This window comes from Gracilinanus agilis, chromosome 4, assembly GCF_016433145.1.
Source record: "Gracilinanus agilis isolate LMUSP501 chromosome 4, AgileGrace, whole genome shotgun sequence".
NCBI classification, from domain to species: domain Eukaryota; kingdom Metazoa; phylum Chordata; class Mammalia; order Didelphimorphia; family Didelphidae; genus Gracilinanus; species Gracilinanus agilis.
In genome coordinates, this window is record NC_058133.1 from 234,756,321 (window position 1) to 234,772,048 (window position 15,728).

Genomic DNA, 15,728 nt, shown 5'->3' on the forward strand with positions numbered 1-15,728 from the left:
TTTTAAAGTTCTCTTCCAAAAAATTACTAACATGAAAAAACGTTTTACATGATTGCACATATAAAATCTATACTTACTATCTCAGAGAAGAGATGGAAGAGGATAAGAATTTGGAACTTGAAATAAAAAAATGAACATTAAAAATTGTCATAACATGTAATTGGAGAAAAATAGCATTAAAAAAGGAAGCATTCTGCTTCTTATTTCTCATAGTACAACAGTACTACATTACAATCATATATCACATATTCAGCTTTTCCCCCAATTGATGGGATCTCAATCTCTAATCAAAGAAATTATTTTAAAACTAAAAAACAAATTACTTGTAATAATAAAATTAATAGAATATTTTAATATGATTTAGCATTCATAATTATTTTCTATAGATTTTGACTAGAGCCAATATAACCTTACTATAATTACATTTAGCAGTCTATAGAAAAGTCTATAAGCACAGAATAAAGAAAAACCAGTTACAAGCAGTTCACCAAAGATGAGATTTTTAAAAATTAAAGAAGTAACAAGCAAAAGATAAAATGACTGAGGAAACAAAGTTTTATCTTCTGAGTATACTGATTTATAAAGCAATGCATAATGCCAATGCCCAACAAACAGGACTAAGTCTCTCCTTAAGTTTAGGGCTAGACCCTGAATAAAGGGGAAGTTGACATTTATATAAAAAAAAACAATTAAATAAGACCAATTAATTAAAAGGAAACAATACAACATTAGGTAATCTAACTAATAAGTGGATGAAAGATTAGAGACTTTCCAAGTTGGGAGAGGAAGATCGAGATGGAACAGATACAATTATTTGAATTCAGTATCTGTAAACAATCAAAGGAATATGGAAACCATAAATGATTGATTAGTATCAGGCCAGTTTTCAGATAAGACATGTGGTGCAATGAAATAAATCCTCATCTCACAACTATTTTGGAATATGACTGCATTTCTGGTCAACATAACCTAGGTCCCTGATTAAGGGTCTCTAAACAGTAAGTACAAGAGGTCCAGTTTCCCAGTCAATCAAGTCTAGGTTCAAATAATGCAATAGTTTTCTCCCAATTCCCGCAACTGAAAAAACTTTTCTTATAGGACAAAATATGGAGTAGGCCCATAATTGAATAGAAAAGAGAATTAAGCTAGCTCCAGAATTGGGTATAAGATGGAGTCACTGTAGTTCACTCAATTCTCATAATTAACTATTTGCTGTCCTAATCCCCTCTACAATTTTCTTACAATTTTCCTCACATAGGGCAGATGTACAGATTACTAAGATTTTCAATGTATGGTAGCCAACAACTTTATTTTTCGTTTTCCAGGTTAAGCGCTTTTTAAAAAAAAATAATGGCTAAAGAATTAGAGTAGAACAGCCTTTTCAATTCCTCTCTTATCATCTCCTAAAAGCATTATCATCATAATTTTACATATTCATATAAATTTTAATTTTAAATTATATTACATATAATTAAAAATCATACCTACACATACATACCTATTATGAATAGCTTGCTTTTATTTTAAAATATTTAATTAAAATTCAACATATTATTTTCAGTCTTCCTGCTTGTCTGTTTCTTGCTAACCTTCATTCTGTTTTCCTCTAAAAGAGGATTGCCTTTTCTTGACCTATTTCATTTTGGTAACCTCATCTGTAGCAAGAAGTCCTAGGTTCAAATCTGGCCTGAGATACTTCCTAGCTGTGTGATCCTAGGCAAGTCATTAACCCCCACTGCCTAGCCTTACCATTCTTCTGCCTTGCAACCAATACATAGTATTAATTCTAAAGCGGAAGTTAAGGTTTTAAAAAAATATTTTGAAATTAAAAAAAATGCCCCAAATAATGTGTTCTGGTCCCTGGGTTTGTCACCTCTCTTGTCAAGAGATGGGTATCATTTTTCATTATCAGCCCTCTGTAATTGTATTTGATCATGTCATTGATTAGAGTTTTCAAGTTTTTCAAAGTTGTTTTTCTTTAAAATATTATTGTATTTTGGGTTTTGCTCATCTTACTCAGCATCAGTTCATACACATCTTTCCAGGTTAATCAGAAATCTTCTCTTTTGTCACTTCTTTCATCCTAACAATATTCTATGACATTTACATACCATAATTTGTTCTGTCATTTCACATTTAATAGACACATAGTTTCTAATTCTTCTCTATTATGTGAACATTTTTGTATATATGGATCACTTTCCTTTTTCTGTGATCTCTTTAAGATATAGGTATACTAAATGGTATTGCTGGGTCGAGGGACATATAGTTTAGTGACTTTTGGACACAGTTTCAAATTGCTTCCTAGAATGGCTAGACTTCATCAACATTGGATTACTGTACCTGTTTTCCAATAGTTCCTCCCAAACTTCCACTTTTTTTTCCTGGTAAGGGCTAGGCAATGGGGGTCAAGTGGCTTGCCCAGGGTCACACAGCTAAGAAGTGTCTGAGGCTAGATTTGAACCCAGGACTTCCCAACTCTGGGCCTAGCTCTCAATCCACTAAGCCACCCAGCTGCCCCCCAAACTTCCACTTTTGCAAAACTGATGGGTATGAGATTAGAATCTCAAAGTTGCTTTAATTTGCACGTTCTTACTACTATTGATTTGGTACACTTTTTCACCTGTTTGTTCATTGCTTGCATTTCTTCTTTTGAGAACTAACTTTTAATAATCATTGACTATCTTCCTGGGAGAATGATTCTAATTTGTATATATCTCAACTAGTTTCTTTTTATATCTTGCTATAAGAAGCTTTCCCCCAGCTAACCATTTCTCTTCTAAATTTAATTGCATTGTGAGAATATTTTTCATTTTGTGTAGTTAGAAAAGTCCATTTTATCTTCTCTGATCCTTTTTATCTCATTGGTCATGAATTCTTTCCCTATCCATAGCTGCAGTGTTTTGAAGTTGTAGTTAATCAATCAGTTCCTGTGTATGCCTTTATAGGTAGACTCCCAGAGAATTTAAACTTTCTATAATTATTTTGAATATAATTTCTATTTTTTCTTCCTGGGTTTTGCATGAAATATACAAAAATACTGATGATTTATGTGGGTTTATCTTATATTCTGCTAATTTTCAGAAGTTCATTTTAATTTTAGTTGGCTTTCTAAGATTCTTTAAGTAGATTATCAAATCATGTACAAAAAAGTGATTATTTTCTTTACTTTGTCTATGCTTATTCTCTCAAATGATTATTTAGCTTTATTGCAATAGCCAACATTTCTTCCATTATATTAAATAAGAGTGGTGATAATGGTTATCTGCTTTACATTTGATTTTATTTCAAAGGTTTCTTCAACTTAATTCTTTTTTTTTTTTTAAACCCTTAACTTCTGTGTATTGGCTCCTTGGTGGAAGAGTGACAAGGGTGGGCAATGGGGGTCAAGTGACTTGCCCAGGGTCACACAGCTGGGAAGTGTCTGAGGCTGGATTTGAACCTAGGACTCTAGGCCTGACTCTCAATCCACTGAGCTACCCAGCTGCCCCTACTTCATTCTTAATATGCATAATATTTATTTGTTTAAAAATTACTTGCCACCCATTTATATTCTAATGCTCTTTAGTGGGTTTTTCCCCCAAAAGAAATGAATATTGTATTTTGTCAAAAACCTTTTCTGCATATACTTGATTCTGATTACTCTTAATACTAATCTGGTCCATTATGTGTATAGTTTGTAAAATACAGAACTGACCTTCGGTTCTTGGTATAAATGCAACCTTGTCATGATGTATAATTTTTATTATTTAAAATTCTTGCATCAATATTTCCCAATGATAATGGTCTGTGCTTTTCTTTCTCAGATTTGTATCTCCTAGTTTAGGTATCAAAACCATACCTGCTTTAAGAAATGACAAGTATGATACATTCAGAGAAGAATGGAAACATTTATATGAATTGATGGAAAATGAAGTAAGTAAAGTCAGGAAATTTCAAATGGAAAGTACAACCAACACAAAAACAATTGAATTGGATGTGAACAAGCATGGCTCCAAAAATGCCGCCTCTCCCTGCTTCTCTGTAGAGGGTGAAGTCTACAGGTGTAAAAGTCTATATGAAATTGCATTTTTTGCAAATTAAAACTCTAAGATACCAACTCATACCTAACAGATTGTCTAACATGATCAAAAAAGGAAAATGATAAATATTCGAGGGAATGTGGGAAAATTGGGACACTAAGAGAATCAACTAAAAAAATAGTTGAAATAATAAATTTAGTAAAATTACAGGTTACAAAATAAATCCATATAAATCATTAGCATTTCCATATATTACCAACAAAGTCCAACAGCAAGAGACAGAAAGAGAAATTCCATTTAAATAACTCTAGATCCTTGTTGATGAACCTATAGCATGGATACTGGAGGGGACTGCTTCCTTTACCATACCTAAGGACATTTTTTTACATCATCCATCTCTTTGCCTAGCAGCCCAATGGGAGCACTTTGCTCCCTCCCCTGTCTGGGCGTAAGGCAAGGGGCTCACATGCAACATAAAGGTGCAGTTTGTGCACTTGGTCTCTAAAAGGTTTGCTATTACTGCTCTAGACAATATAAAATATTTGGAAATCTATTTGCTGAGACAAATGCAGGAATTATATGAATATGATTACAAAACACTTTTCACACAAATAAAACCAGATCTGAAAAACTGGAAAAACATTAACTGTTAATAGGTAGGCCGAGTTAATATAATAAAAATAACGATCCTACCTAAATTACTTTTTCAGTGCTATACCAACCAAACTACCAAAAACCCATTTTATAGAACTATAAATTATAGAAATATAATAGAACTATAAATTATAGAAAAAATGATGACAAAAATTCATCTTGATGAACAAAAGGCCAAGAATATCAAGGGAACTAATGGAAAAAAAATGTGAAGGATGGTGGCCTACCAGTAACAGGTCTTAAACTACTATAAAACAGTGATCATCAAAACAGTATGGTACTGGCTAAGAAACAGAAAGGTGGATCAATGGAAAAGACTAGGGGTAAATGACCTCAGCAATCTAATGTTTGATAAACCCAAAGATCCCAGATTTTGGGATAAGAACTCACTATTTGACAAAAACTGCTGGAAAAATTGGAAAACAGTATGGCCAAAGAGATCAGAGATCTACCTATATCAAAATATTTTATAGCAGCTTTTTTTGTAGTGGCAAAGAATTGGAAATTGAGGAGGTAGTTTATCACTTGTAGAATGGATGAATAAGTTGTGGTTGTAATGGAATACTATTGTACCATAAGGAATGATGAACAGCATGAGTTAAAAAAACCTAGGAAGACTTCTGTGAATTGATGCAAAATAAAGTGAGCAGAACAGGAGAACAAAGTATATAGTAACAAATATATTATATGATGAACAACTGATCAATTGTGAAGACTAAATCATTATCAGAAAAGCAAGTCTCCAAGATAACCACAACGTATTCATGATGATAATACTATCACAGCCAAAAAAAGGAACTGTTGGAATCCGAGTGCAGATCAAAGCATGCCATCTTTTGCTATATTTCTGTTATGAGATCTCTACTGTATGTGTGATATGTCTTCTATTATGATGAGCAATATGGAAATATGTATTACATGAAAATATGGGTATAACCTATATTAGATTACTCATTGTCTGTGACGGGGGAAGGATGGAGGGAAGAACTTTTGAATTTTGAAGTGTCAAAAAGTGTTTCTACATGTAATAGAAAAAATTATCACAAAAATTTTGCTGCACATTTTTTCTTTTTAAAAAATTCTTTTGGTAGTTCAGTGGATTGAGAGTCAAGCCTAGAGATAGGAATTCCTGAATTCAAATGTGGTCTCAGATACTTCCTATCTGTGTGAGCCTGTGTGAACCTTAACCCCCACTGCCTAGCCCTTATTGCTCTTCTGCCTTGGAACCAACACAATATTGATTCTAAGATGGAGGGTAGAGGTTTTAAAAAATATTTCATTAGGGATAGATTTCTTGGAGAGGGAAATAGGAGATTAAAATCAAAGATATCAATAAAGTCTATTGGAATTAGCTGCTCTTTGAATAATTGATAGAATTCACTTGTAAATCCATATGGTCATATGTTTTTGTTGGGTTTTTTTGGAAATTCATTTATGGTTTGTTTGTTCAATTTCTTTTTCTTTATTTTTGAAGAACTTTTCATGTTAAAATTAATACTCTGGAAATTTCAAGTCTTATATAGGCTTCCTTAGTCCTTCAAAAATTCTAACATGATTTTCTAGTTTATAAATAATGAACTGACAAAGATTAACTGACTTTTCAAGCATCAAAAGGGGAGAAAAATATATTAAAAAGTATGTTTTTAGTGTATGTAGTAAATTCAATATTTTGTCAATACCCATTTTGTTATATAAATATACCTATGGCCACCTGAATAAAGTTTTGAGAGATTATGTAGAGAGAGGAACAGACTATACAAACCAGGTTTTTTCCTTTTTTCTTTGCAATACTGAAAATATGAACAAAAATGAAATCATATAATCCTTCTGTTTAGATATACTTTCAAGTTGATTTTTTCCCCATAGAAGGGATTACATGTATACTCTAACTTTCCTAATCATATTCATCAATATAAAAAAATGAATTTTATATTTAGTGTTTTAATATCATCCTTAAAATAACTCCTTTCCTAATCAGTAAGCATAAGTGAAAATTTTTCAATAACAAAACCTAATATTTATATATTAATGGCCATATATGGTAGCAACAAAATAAAATGCTAATTACCGGAAAGCCCATGTCTGTGAGTTGTTTAATCAGACGGTTCATGATCCAGGCATCATCTTGCTTGCTAGATGTCTTCATGCCCTAAACAAATGAAATGTGGTCAAAGGAAAAAACTCTATTAATTTCTTTGTTGCATTTATGAAAAATAGGCATGATTCTAATCTAGTTTAGAATAAGAGAAACCTTTTGGATTATTACTTAATTTTTATATTCTGGAAATTTTTTGAAATATGGTTGCTGCTAACATTATGGATTATTTTAGTATTTATAGGGATGTGTGCATAACAATAATTCATGAACTAGATAAGCAAAAGAATTACTTTTTCTTTCTTAGAGAATTAATGCAGCTAATTATAAATGTACATTTTCAAAATTATTATTATCTTATTCACATAATACTAAGTACTAAAGGAGGTTAACTAAAAATAACATGATAGCTTTTAGGACTTTAAATTTTAAAAGCAGGCATACAGTGATGTCTTTTCTCAAAGAAAAAGATAAGGAATTTGAGAAACAAAAAACCCCTTCCATTTCATTTAGTTTTTTCTTTTTATTTCCATAAGGCATTTATAATGAATAAAAGGGAAGAAAGGTCAACTATAGAAAGATGAAAAAGGGACCATTCAGAAAGGATAAATGTAGATTAAGTAGAGTAGAGTAGAGCAAAAGCTCTATAAAGAGACATAAGTGATCTGCAAAAATCCAAATTTTTAAAACTTCTTCATTTCAATTTTAAAATGATAAAACCCTTATAATTCTTTTAATATCATACATCCCAAATCCCAGAAAATACCTGTCACAATGGTTTTCAAACTACACAATAAAAATGCATGAGGATATATTAAATTAAAGGACTTCTCTTTCATCAAAAAAATCTTTTAGGTCAGCTTAATTATACAATGATTATATAAGAGTTATAGTTTCCATGACCAAATTTTTGTATCTGAGGAAAAATGAGGCACAGAGGGGTTTAATGATTTGGGTTTTCTGACTCCAAATCCAATACAGTTCCTCCTTTACCATACTGCCTTTCAATACTGGGCTAACGTCTAGGCTCATAATAGTTGAATTTCAGTTGCTGTTTTATCATGACAGATGATTCAACATTTTAACTCTAAAATTTGGCATGTGTGTGACCCATCATTATTAATGATATCAACTTAAGCAATTTAAGTGCAAAATGGGTGTTATTTTGCACATGGTTCTATTACCTTTCAATATTGCTAAACCAACTGGCTTAATTTTAGTTTTCTCATAGTAACGATGAGATGCAAAAGGGGAAGACGGCTTTTTATTGCTTAACATGTCTTAACTAGATCTGATTTTTCTCTTCTTTTTCTAAAAGAAAAGCCTACCTTTTGAAGTCCTTTCTTTGGGGCATTCCCCCAGGAACTGCAGGAGGAGTTGCTTTCTTGTGAAGCAGCATTATTCCACATATCTCCTTCTTCATCTTCCCACTGATTGGTAGTGAGGTTCATTTCATCCCCACCACTGCCCCAGCCTTCTTGCATAGATTTTGAAGCTGGAAGGGAAAAAAGGTTTATCTACTTAAAAGATTCATAATATATAGAGCAAACACAGTTTCATTGCAATATAATCTTGGGAGAAGTAGTTTTTGACTTCCAACCCATTAGGACTGTCACTCCAATTAGTAAAATATGTAAAGGTAAAAGTAGCAGAACATAGCTAAGGAGACTTTCTATGACAGGAATAGATTAGTCAAAGTAAATCTCCCTAAATTATACATAAAATACATATTTTAATTAAAATACAGTAATAATTATACTTCCTACTAAAATATTTTCTCAATTTAAAGAATGTGACAATAAAATATCAGATCTTACTCACCTTGTTTGCACAGGGCCGGGGCAGCAGCTGGGGCACTTGTTCTTCCAAATGTCCCTGATGGCTCAGAATTATCTCCCCATCCTGCACCACTGCTGGGTGGCTTTCCCCAAGCTGCTGTGCCATTATCTACTGTAGCAGCAGGAGATGATGATTCTCCCCAAGAAGCTTCAGTCTTTGAATGAACATTAGGCATGTCTCCCCAGCCTGTTGAAACTAAAAAAGGTATAGAAAAGTGAATGCAAAAATAAGTAGTGTTTTTCAAGATATTTGTTCTGAAGTTTATGATCCTTAATTCTGATCCTTTTTTGCCACATATTACATTTTAAAAGTCATTAAACAATACCTATAAAAGGTATCTTCATCCAAGAATCAGGTAACCACTTAAATGTTCCCAATATTTCAGTATCATCTCTTTTGTAATGTATGAATCATCAGAACTAAATGTTTCAAGATGACCAATATATTATGTAAATTGTAACCTATAATAAAGGAGTTTGTACCAGTTATTATTAGTAATTACATATATTATAATTATATAGAAACAATAATATACACTGGATAAAATTGTCTTTTAACACTCAAGAAAATCGAATTGGGAGAATGATTTGTTATGTCAATTAGTCATGTCCTACTCTTTGTGACTCTATTTGGGATTTTCTTAGCAAAGTTATTGGAGTGATTTGCCATTTCCTTCTCCAGGTCATTTTACAAATAAGGAAATTGAGGCAACCAGGGTTAAGTGACTTGCCTGGGTGTACATAGCTAAGGAAGTATTTGGGGCCAGAATTTAACTCAGGACCACTATTGTCTAGACCTGGCTGGTCTCCCTAGCTCCCAAGTGATAGTTTCAACCAAACCAAACACAAAAAGAGAAAAGAATGAAGGTCAAGAGGAATAACCAGACAAGCGAGATATATTTGAAATTTGCAGGTAGATATCATTATATACATACTTACAAAGAAAAAGAATCAATTACATATTCAAAATTTCAAATTTCACCTATAACACCCTCAAATTTTGTAATTATAAATGGAAATACTAGTTTTATTTGGAATTTAATTCCAGAAAAATAAATAAATAAGGAAGTGGTAAAGCTAGGTAGTCATTTTCCCTTAAAGAGATGTTATCTTTGTGTTCCTGGGATTGAGAGGTGGTAGTTTTTGTAACTTTTTACTGGGGTTCTTATTTTCAAGTGGCTTATGAATGGAAGAAGGCAGAGTTGATTTTCTTTCAAAGAATAAGAAAGAAATCTCTTGGTCTTGATGCAATTAGCTCATTCTCTAAGTTTCTACTAGCAAGAGGTATCTGTATCTTTGTTCCTGGTCTGGGTTCTAAGTTTTAAAAGCTCTGTCTGTTTTTAGACTTGAAAGAACTAGAGGAACTGGTACCTAGGGCTCTTATCTCAGAGGTGATGAGTGTGGTGGCTGGGGCAAAAGTTCTTGTTAGGGTTGGTGGAGATGAGCATGAGATGCTAAGGCTTAGATTCTAGGCTGGATCTAAGAAGTGAAGGGCAAGTTTTGTGAGGCAATGCAGGCTTTGGGTGTTGAATGGTTACAGTTCAACAAACAAGGTTTTGTGCTGGTCTTAGCATGGTAGTAATAGAGAGGTGAGCCACAGCGCTAATAAAGTAAATCAGAAAAGAGAAGCAGTATCTTGAGAAAGAAAGGCTAAGGAAACTACTTCTAGAAGAGAATGACATAAGTCTCTGAATTTCGAATCAGGGCAGATTTGAATAGACTTTTGCATTTCTTATGGGATGGAAGGGGAAGAGAAATGACCTTAATATTTGCTCTGAGTGGGAGGGTAGACAGTGGCTCCTAAGGAACATCTGCAAAAATATTACATTTCTGAGTGCCAACATTGGGTGTACAAGAAAAAAAGAGATAAAGAAGTAAAAAAAGAGGTAAAGAAATTCTATGAAAAACTTGATTTTAAACAACTTAGAGAAGGAACTTGTGGTGAAAAATATAGCTCAGGAATAAGAAAATGAGACCAAAATTTTGAAAAATTACAGAAATCTTTTGCCTTTATCACAAATATTTTAAGGGGTTTGGAATGTACCAAATATTAAAAAATGAAAAAGTTATAATTTTAACTAAAGGAAATGACTATGTTGCATTTGGGAGTTAATTCTGAATTAGCTATAGAGGGGTCAGACCACCACCTTGTTACAAGAGAAATAAAAATTTACAAAAAACTACAATGATATTAAGAAAAAGGTACAGAATATAATGAAAACAATTCTAATTTGACCTGTTAAAACAAGTATATACTTCCTTTCAATTTCAAAGAAAATGGATAGCCATTGACAGAGATTAATAAAAGAAGCAATTTCCAATAACACATTTAATTTCCTTGTCTATATGACAATTAAAGGCAGAAATGGTTGTAGATTACCAGTACTAATGGATCATAGGAGATACAGTGGAAGGAAAAATGTTTACAGAATGCCTGGGGAAAGATCCAATTTAAATCATCTTTAGGTTATTAAAGGATAAAGCTAGAAGGACAAGACACAAATGTAAAAAATTGTATGGATTTTTCTTTAAGTGATAAACTTTTCACAAAGGAAAGTAGAGTGATTGCAGTTAGAATATAGAAAATAGTCATACATATGCTACTGGATTAGAAGTGGAAATGGCACTAAAGCAAACAAAGGTGGTAAAAATAGCTGGATTGGATCAAATATTCATAGATTAATATTGGCAGTGACATAATTAAGGAATTGAAGGATCAATTTCCAAAGTATCTGAAAAGATTCCAAAGATATTACATCAAAAAAAGGGCAAAGTAATGACAACTAATGGCCCACATGTTTACTTTCCCATCCCCATGAAACTTTGATGAAAAAGATCTACATAGACATTAAGGGCATCTTTAATGAAGATCTGAGTGGGAAACAGGCAGACTTTCACAATGTCATTTTATAGCTGACCACATCTTTACAGTGACACTGCAAACTGACAGATGTAAGTCAAAACTTAGGAATTTTGACAAAATAAGAGAGCAGCTTTTAATAATTTAAATTTTAAGGAGAATATAGTAGTTGCAAATTAATATTATCCCTTTAAGCCAGAGAAAAGAAAACTTCTAGTATATTTTAACAATTAACAACAAGTTTAATTAAAATAGAGATAGTAAAAGAATATAGTAAAGGAGAGAAATATAAGAGGCAGAGAAAGAAAATTTCCTAATGTCTATACTAGTTATCCTATAACTACCTAAAATTGCCTATATCTACCTATAACTACCACTAATAATAACTATTCCACAAAGTTCCAATCCAATCCAACTCAATCAAAACCAACCCAATCAGTGTTTAATCCAACCCCAATTAGGTTTGTCAACGAAGACCAGCCACCTCCTAAACCAGAAAAGGTCAAAAAGCCCTCTAAAGGCTAAAGCCAAAAAGTCCTCTCAGTAAGCTCAGGCCTACCTTTATATTCCAGCAACTAAACTGCCAACCACCAACCCAACTCACTCCTAGCAGCCAATTTCCCCACAACTGCCAGTCCAAACTACCAGCCCCAACTGTCAGCAACTGACCGCCTTTTGTACCCCTTTCCAACCTCCCTTCCTGTCTCTATGGTTTCTACTTCCTGTCACTGTGGGATGGTTAATCCCTATACATCTCTAGGGTAAGAGGACCTCCAGGGCTCCCATTAAATTGAAAAAGGAATAAAGAATTCCTTTTTACACAGAGAATATAAGATTCCACTGTTTTTGTTTATAATCTTAAAAAACTGTTTCTTTATAGCAAAATGTTATCATAAAAACCTTCTTTCATGACAGTATTTCCCATGGCATGTTAAAAATCACTAAAAGGAGGTACAATCAAAGAAGGTACACTAAAAGGTCCAGTTGTCTATCTGGCCTCAGAGTAAGCAAACCTAGATTTCAAGTCCATCTTGGTCAGATAGATACTGGCTATATCATTCTGGGGCAATCACTTTTCTTCCCAGGGCCTCAGGTAACTGAATGACTCTAAGCTTCAGAATAGCTGCAGTTCTGAATTAGTAGAGGAAACTCCCTATATGGATGAATTCATAAGTCCATTAACAAAAAGTTAAAATTAAGCGATATTACTTAAAAGATCTATTATGTTATGCACCCCTATAACAAAGCCACCAAACACAGCTATCTTCAAAAAACATATCAAAAAACAGAATGCCTATTGTTCAATGACATGCAATTGGTTGGACAACCGAGAAAGTGTCTTCCTTCCTTCGTTGCAAGTAGAAAAAGCTGGGACCCCCACCCCCCCCAAACAAACAACAACAGCAAAAAACATGGCTAGGAGAAAAGACCTGGATGCATTGTTTAGGGAAACTACACAGTTCTCCCAAAATAAAGGTCAATCATCTTTTTTAAGAACAGACAGTCAATAAGCATTTATTAAGTGCCTACTATGCTCCTGGCATATGCCATATACAAAAATGCAAAAGATAGTCCCTGCCCTTGAGGTGCTCACATTTTAATGGGAGGGACAGCATTTTAACAACTATTTATAAAACAAGCTAAACACAGGATAAGTAGGAAATAAACAACAGAAGAAAGGCACAAAAATCAAGAGGGAATGGGAAAGGCTTCCTGTAGAAGGTAGAATTTTAGCTGGGACCTGAAGGAAAACAGAGAAGCCAGGAAGTAGAGATGAGAGAGAGAGCACATTTCAGGAATGAGGTATAGCCAGAAAAAATGCCAGGAGCCATGAGATGGAGTATCTCATTTGGGGAAAACTTCATATGGTTCCAGGTCATGGAATACTTGAGATCCCAAAGTCCAGAGGTTAAGGATTATCCAAAAAATAGTTTAGAAGTATATGGTGAATAAAGGGAGGGGACAACAGTCAGCTAGCCAACAAACATTTATGTGCTTATTATGTCAAGACCTCTGCTAAGCATTAGGATTACAAAGAAAGGCAAAAAACACTGTCCTTGCCATTAAGGACAACGAAAGAGTTAACACAGAAATAATTATGTACAAACGTGACATATACAATCTGGAGAAGGAAATGATAAGAAAATCCCACACGGGGTATAGAACAAGACTGAACAAGGACAACAATCTCAGAAAGAAGGCACCTGGAAGCAGAGGATAGGGAAAGGCTGCTTGCAATAGGTGGGATTTGGGCTGAATCTTGAAGGATATCAGGGAAGCTATGAGGTGGTGGTGAAGGTGAGCATTCCAAGAATGGAAGAAATTGATATCTATTACAAAGGCAAACAGATGGAGAATTGTGTGCAAGGAATACCAATAAAGCCAGTGTAGCTAGATAGTAGAGTGCTCAGAGGGGGGTAACTGGAAAGTTAAAAGGTTTTGAATGCCAGACGACTTTTTATTTGATCCTGGAGTCAACAGGAGCTTGGAATTTTCTGATAATGATATTGTGAGAACTTTGCCTTAAACAAATTCACTTCAGCAGCCTAGTGGAGGACGGTGTGGACAGAAATTTGAGGCATGGAGATCAATGAGAAGTCTACTGCAATAGTTGAAGATGAGAGGTGACAAAGGTCTGTACTAGGGTGGTAGAGGGAAAAGAGAAGGGGATTTTGTAAAAGGATAAGATCTGATAATGTGGAGATGTGGAATGAGAGTAAGGAGTTAAAGAGATCACACTAAGGTTTTGAACCTGGTGATGTTCCTGACTATAATGTCAGGAAAAAGGGAAAGTTCTGGAAGGAAGATAATGATTTTTGTTTTGGATAAGTTGGGCTAAAGTGCCTAGAAGGCATTTAGTTTGAGAAGTCATATTATAAATAAAAAACTGGAGAAGAGAGAAAGCATAAAGGATGTCATTAGAGAAGGGTATAATGAAGAAAAAAGATCCACTAGAGTAAGGATGTGTTTCATTGCTATACCGTAATATCAAAAAATAGAAAGTTCATAATATTTTAAAAAAGGTAGATCCCCATATCCAAGAGGGTTTGAATAAGTTATACAGGATAGGCATATATGTATTGATTTTAATCATGCATCAAAGTATCCAAAATGTGTGAAGGTAGACAAACGCCCTTGCTAAGCACTGGGCATCAGAAACTATCACATACAAAGCTACATTAAAACTTTTTATTAAAACTTGTTTTAATCTATTAACCACTTTGATAGACTTATTTATTGCTACACAGGAAGATTAAGTATAATAATTTTATTTTTTGTGCAATTTAAAAAATTATTCTTTGTGCAATTAAACAGGATCAAAAATGCATTTGAGTGTTGAAAAAGACAATAATTAAATTTCATTTGTATGTGCATACATGCACTCAGCAATCCACCTGAATTTCCTTACCCTACTTCTTCCTATCTCAACCTCCTGCCCTACAAAACAAACAAACAAACAAGCTGCAACAGATATAGCACAGCATTTCTATTTTTAGTTAGGAGGCTTAAAATAGTGACTGCTAGCTGGGACAGGTCAATAAGATCTAGCTCTGAAGCTGAGCCATAAGAACAGCTGAACTGTTATTGCAACAGAGCTAAGGCTTCCTGATCTTACCTCACTACCTACAGACAACCTTATTTTAGGCAATACTCTTTTCTCTAAAGAATGACAGAAACATAAGCTACTTTATAGGGAATTGTACAACTCAGCTTCTGCTACTAAGAGAAATTCAGGACACATGCTAAGACTGGCTACTCTGGTACTCTAACACACACTACTACTTCTCTTAAGCTTTTAATAGATTTTGCTCTTTGGTCTACAATAAGTAGTATATGAAAATAAGTGTCAGTCCCAGGCCTAATTCTTAGATGCCCATGGTAATTGCAGAATTGTATGTATTTTTGTCATTATCCATGCTATATTTTACATTAAAAAAGAAATAGCATTAACAGAATTATAAAAGCCTATATTAAAATCATGAAAATAAGTTGCCAAATAATAAAATATTTGTAGTTGCTTGTGCTTGAAAATATTTTTCTATTTCTCTTTCTAAAAAGAAGCTGACAGTAATTTCATTTTTAGATCAAGTCTTTTAAAGTTTTTATAATTTCCACACCACGACAACTATTTCTCTTGACATTCTCCTAGTTATCTAGGCTCAAAATCTCAGAATCATCTATAACCCATCACTCTATCAGTTACCAAACTTAGTTCTTCTTTTGCAATATCTGACTCTTTTCATTCATACTGCTGTCCA

General features: G+C 33.5%; 1 protein-coding gene across 1 annotated transcript in view; it reads right to left on the reverse strand.

The window, feature by feature from the left end:
* The window catches only part of TNRC6C (trinucleotide repeat containing adaptor 6C), a 176,268-nt gene that overhangs the window by 71,922 nt on the left and 88,618 nt on the right, over window positions 1-15,728 (reverse strand). Inside the window, exons 5-7 of the mRNA XM_044675761.1 lie at window positions 8,593-8,805; window positions 8,100-8,266; window positions 6,745-6,825 (exon numbers count right to left, since the gene is read on the reverse strand). Coding sequence (XP_044531696.1) covers window positions 6,745-6,825; window positions 8,100-8,266; window positions 8,593-8,805 — 461 coding nt within the window. The remainder of the gene's footprint in view (window positions 1-6,744; window positions 6,826-8,099; window positions 8,267-8,592; window positions 8,806-15,728) is intronic.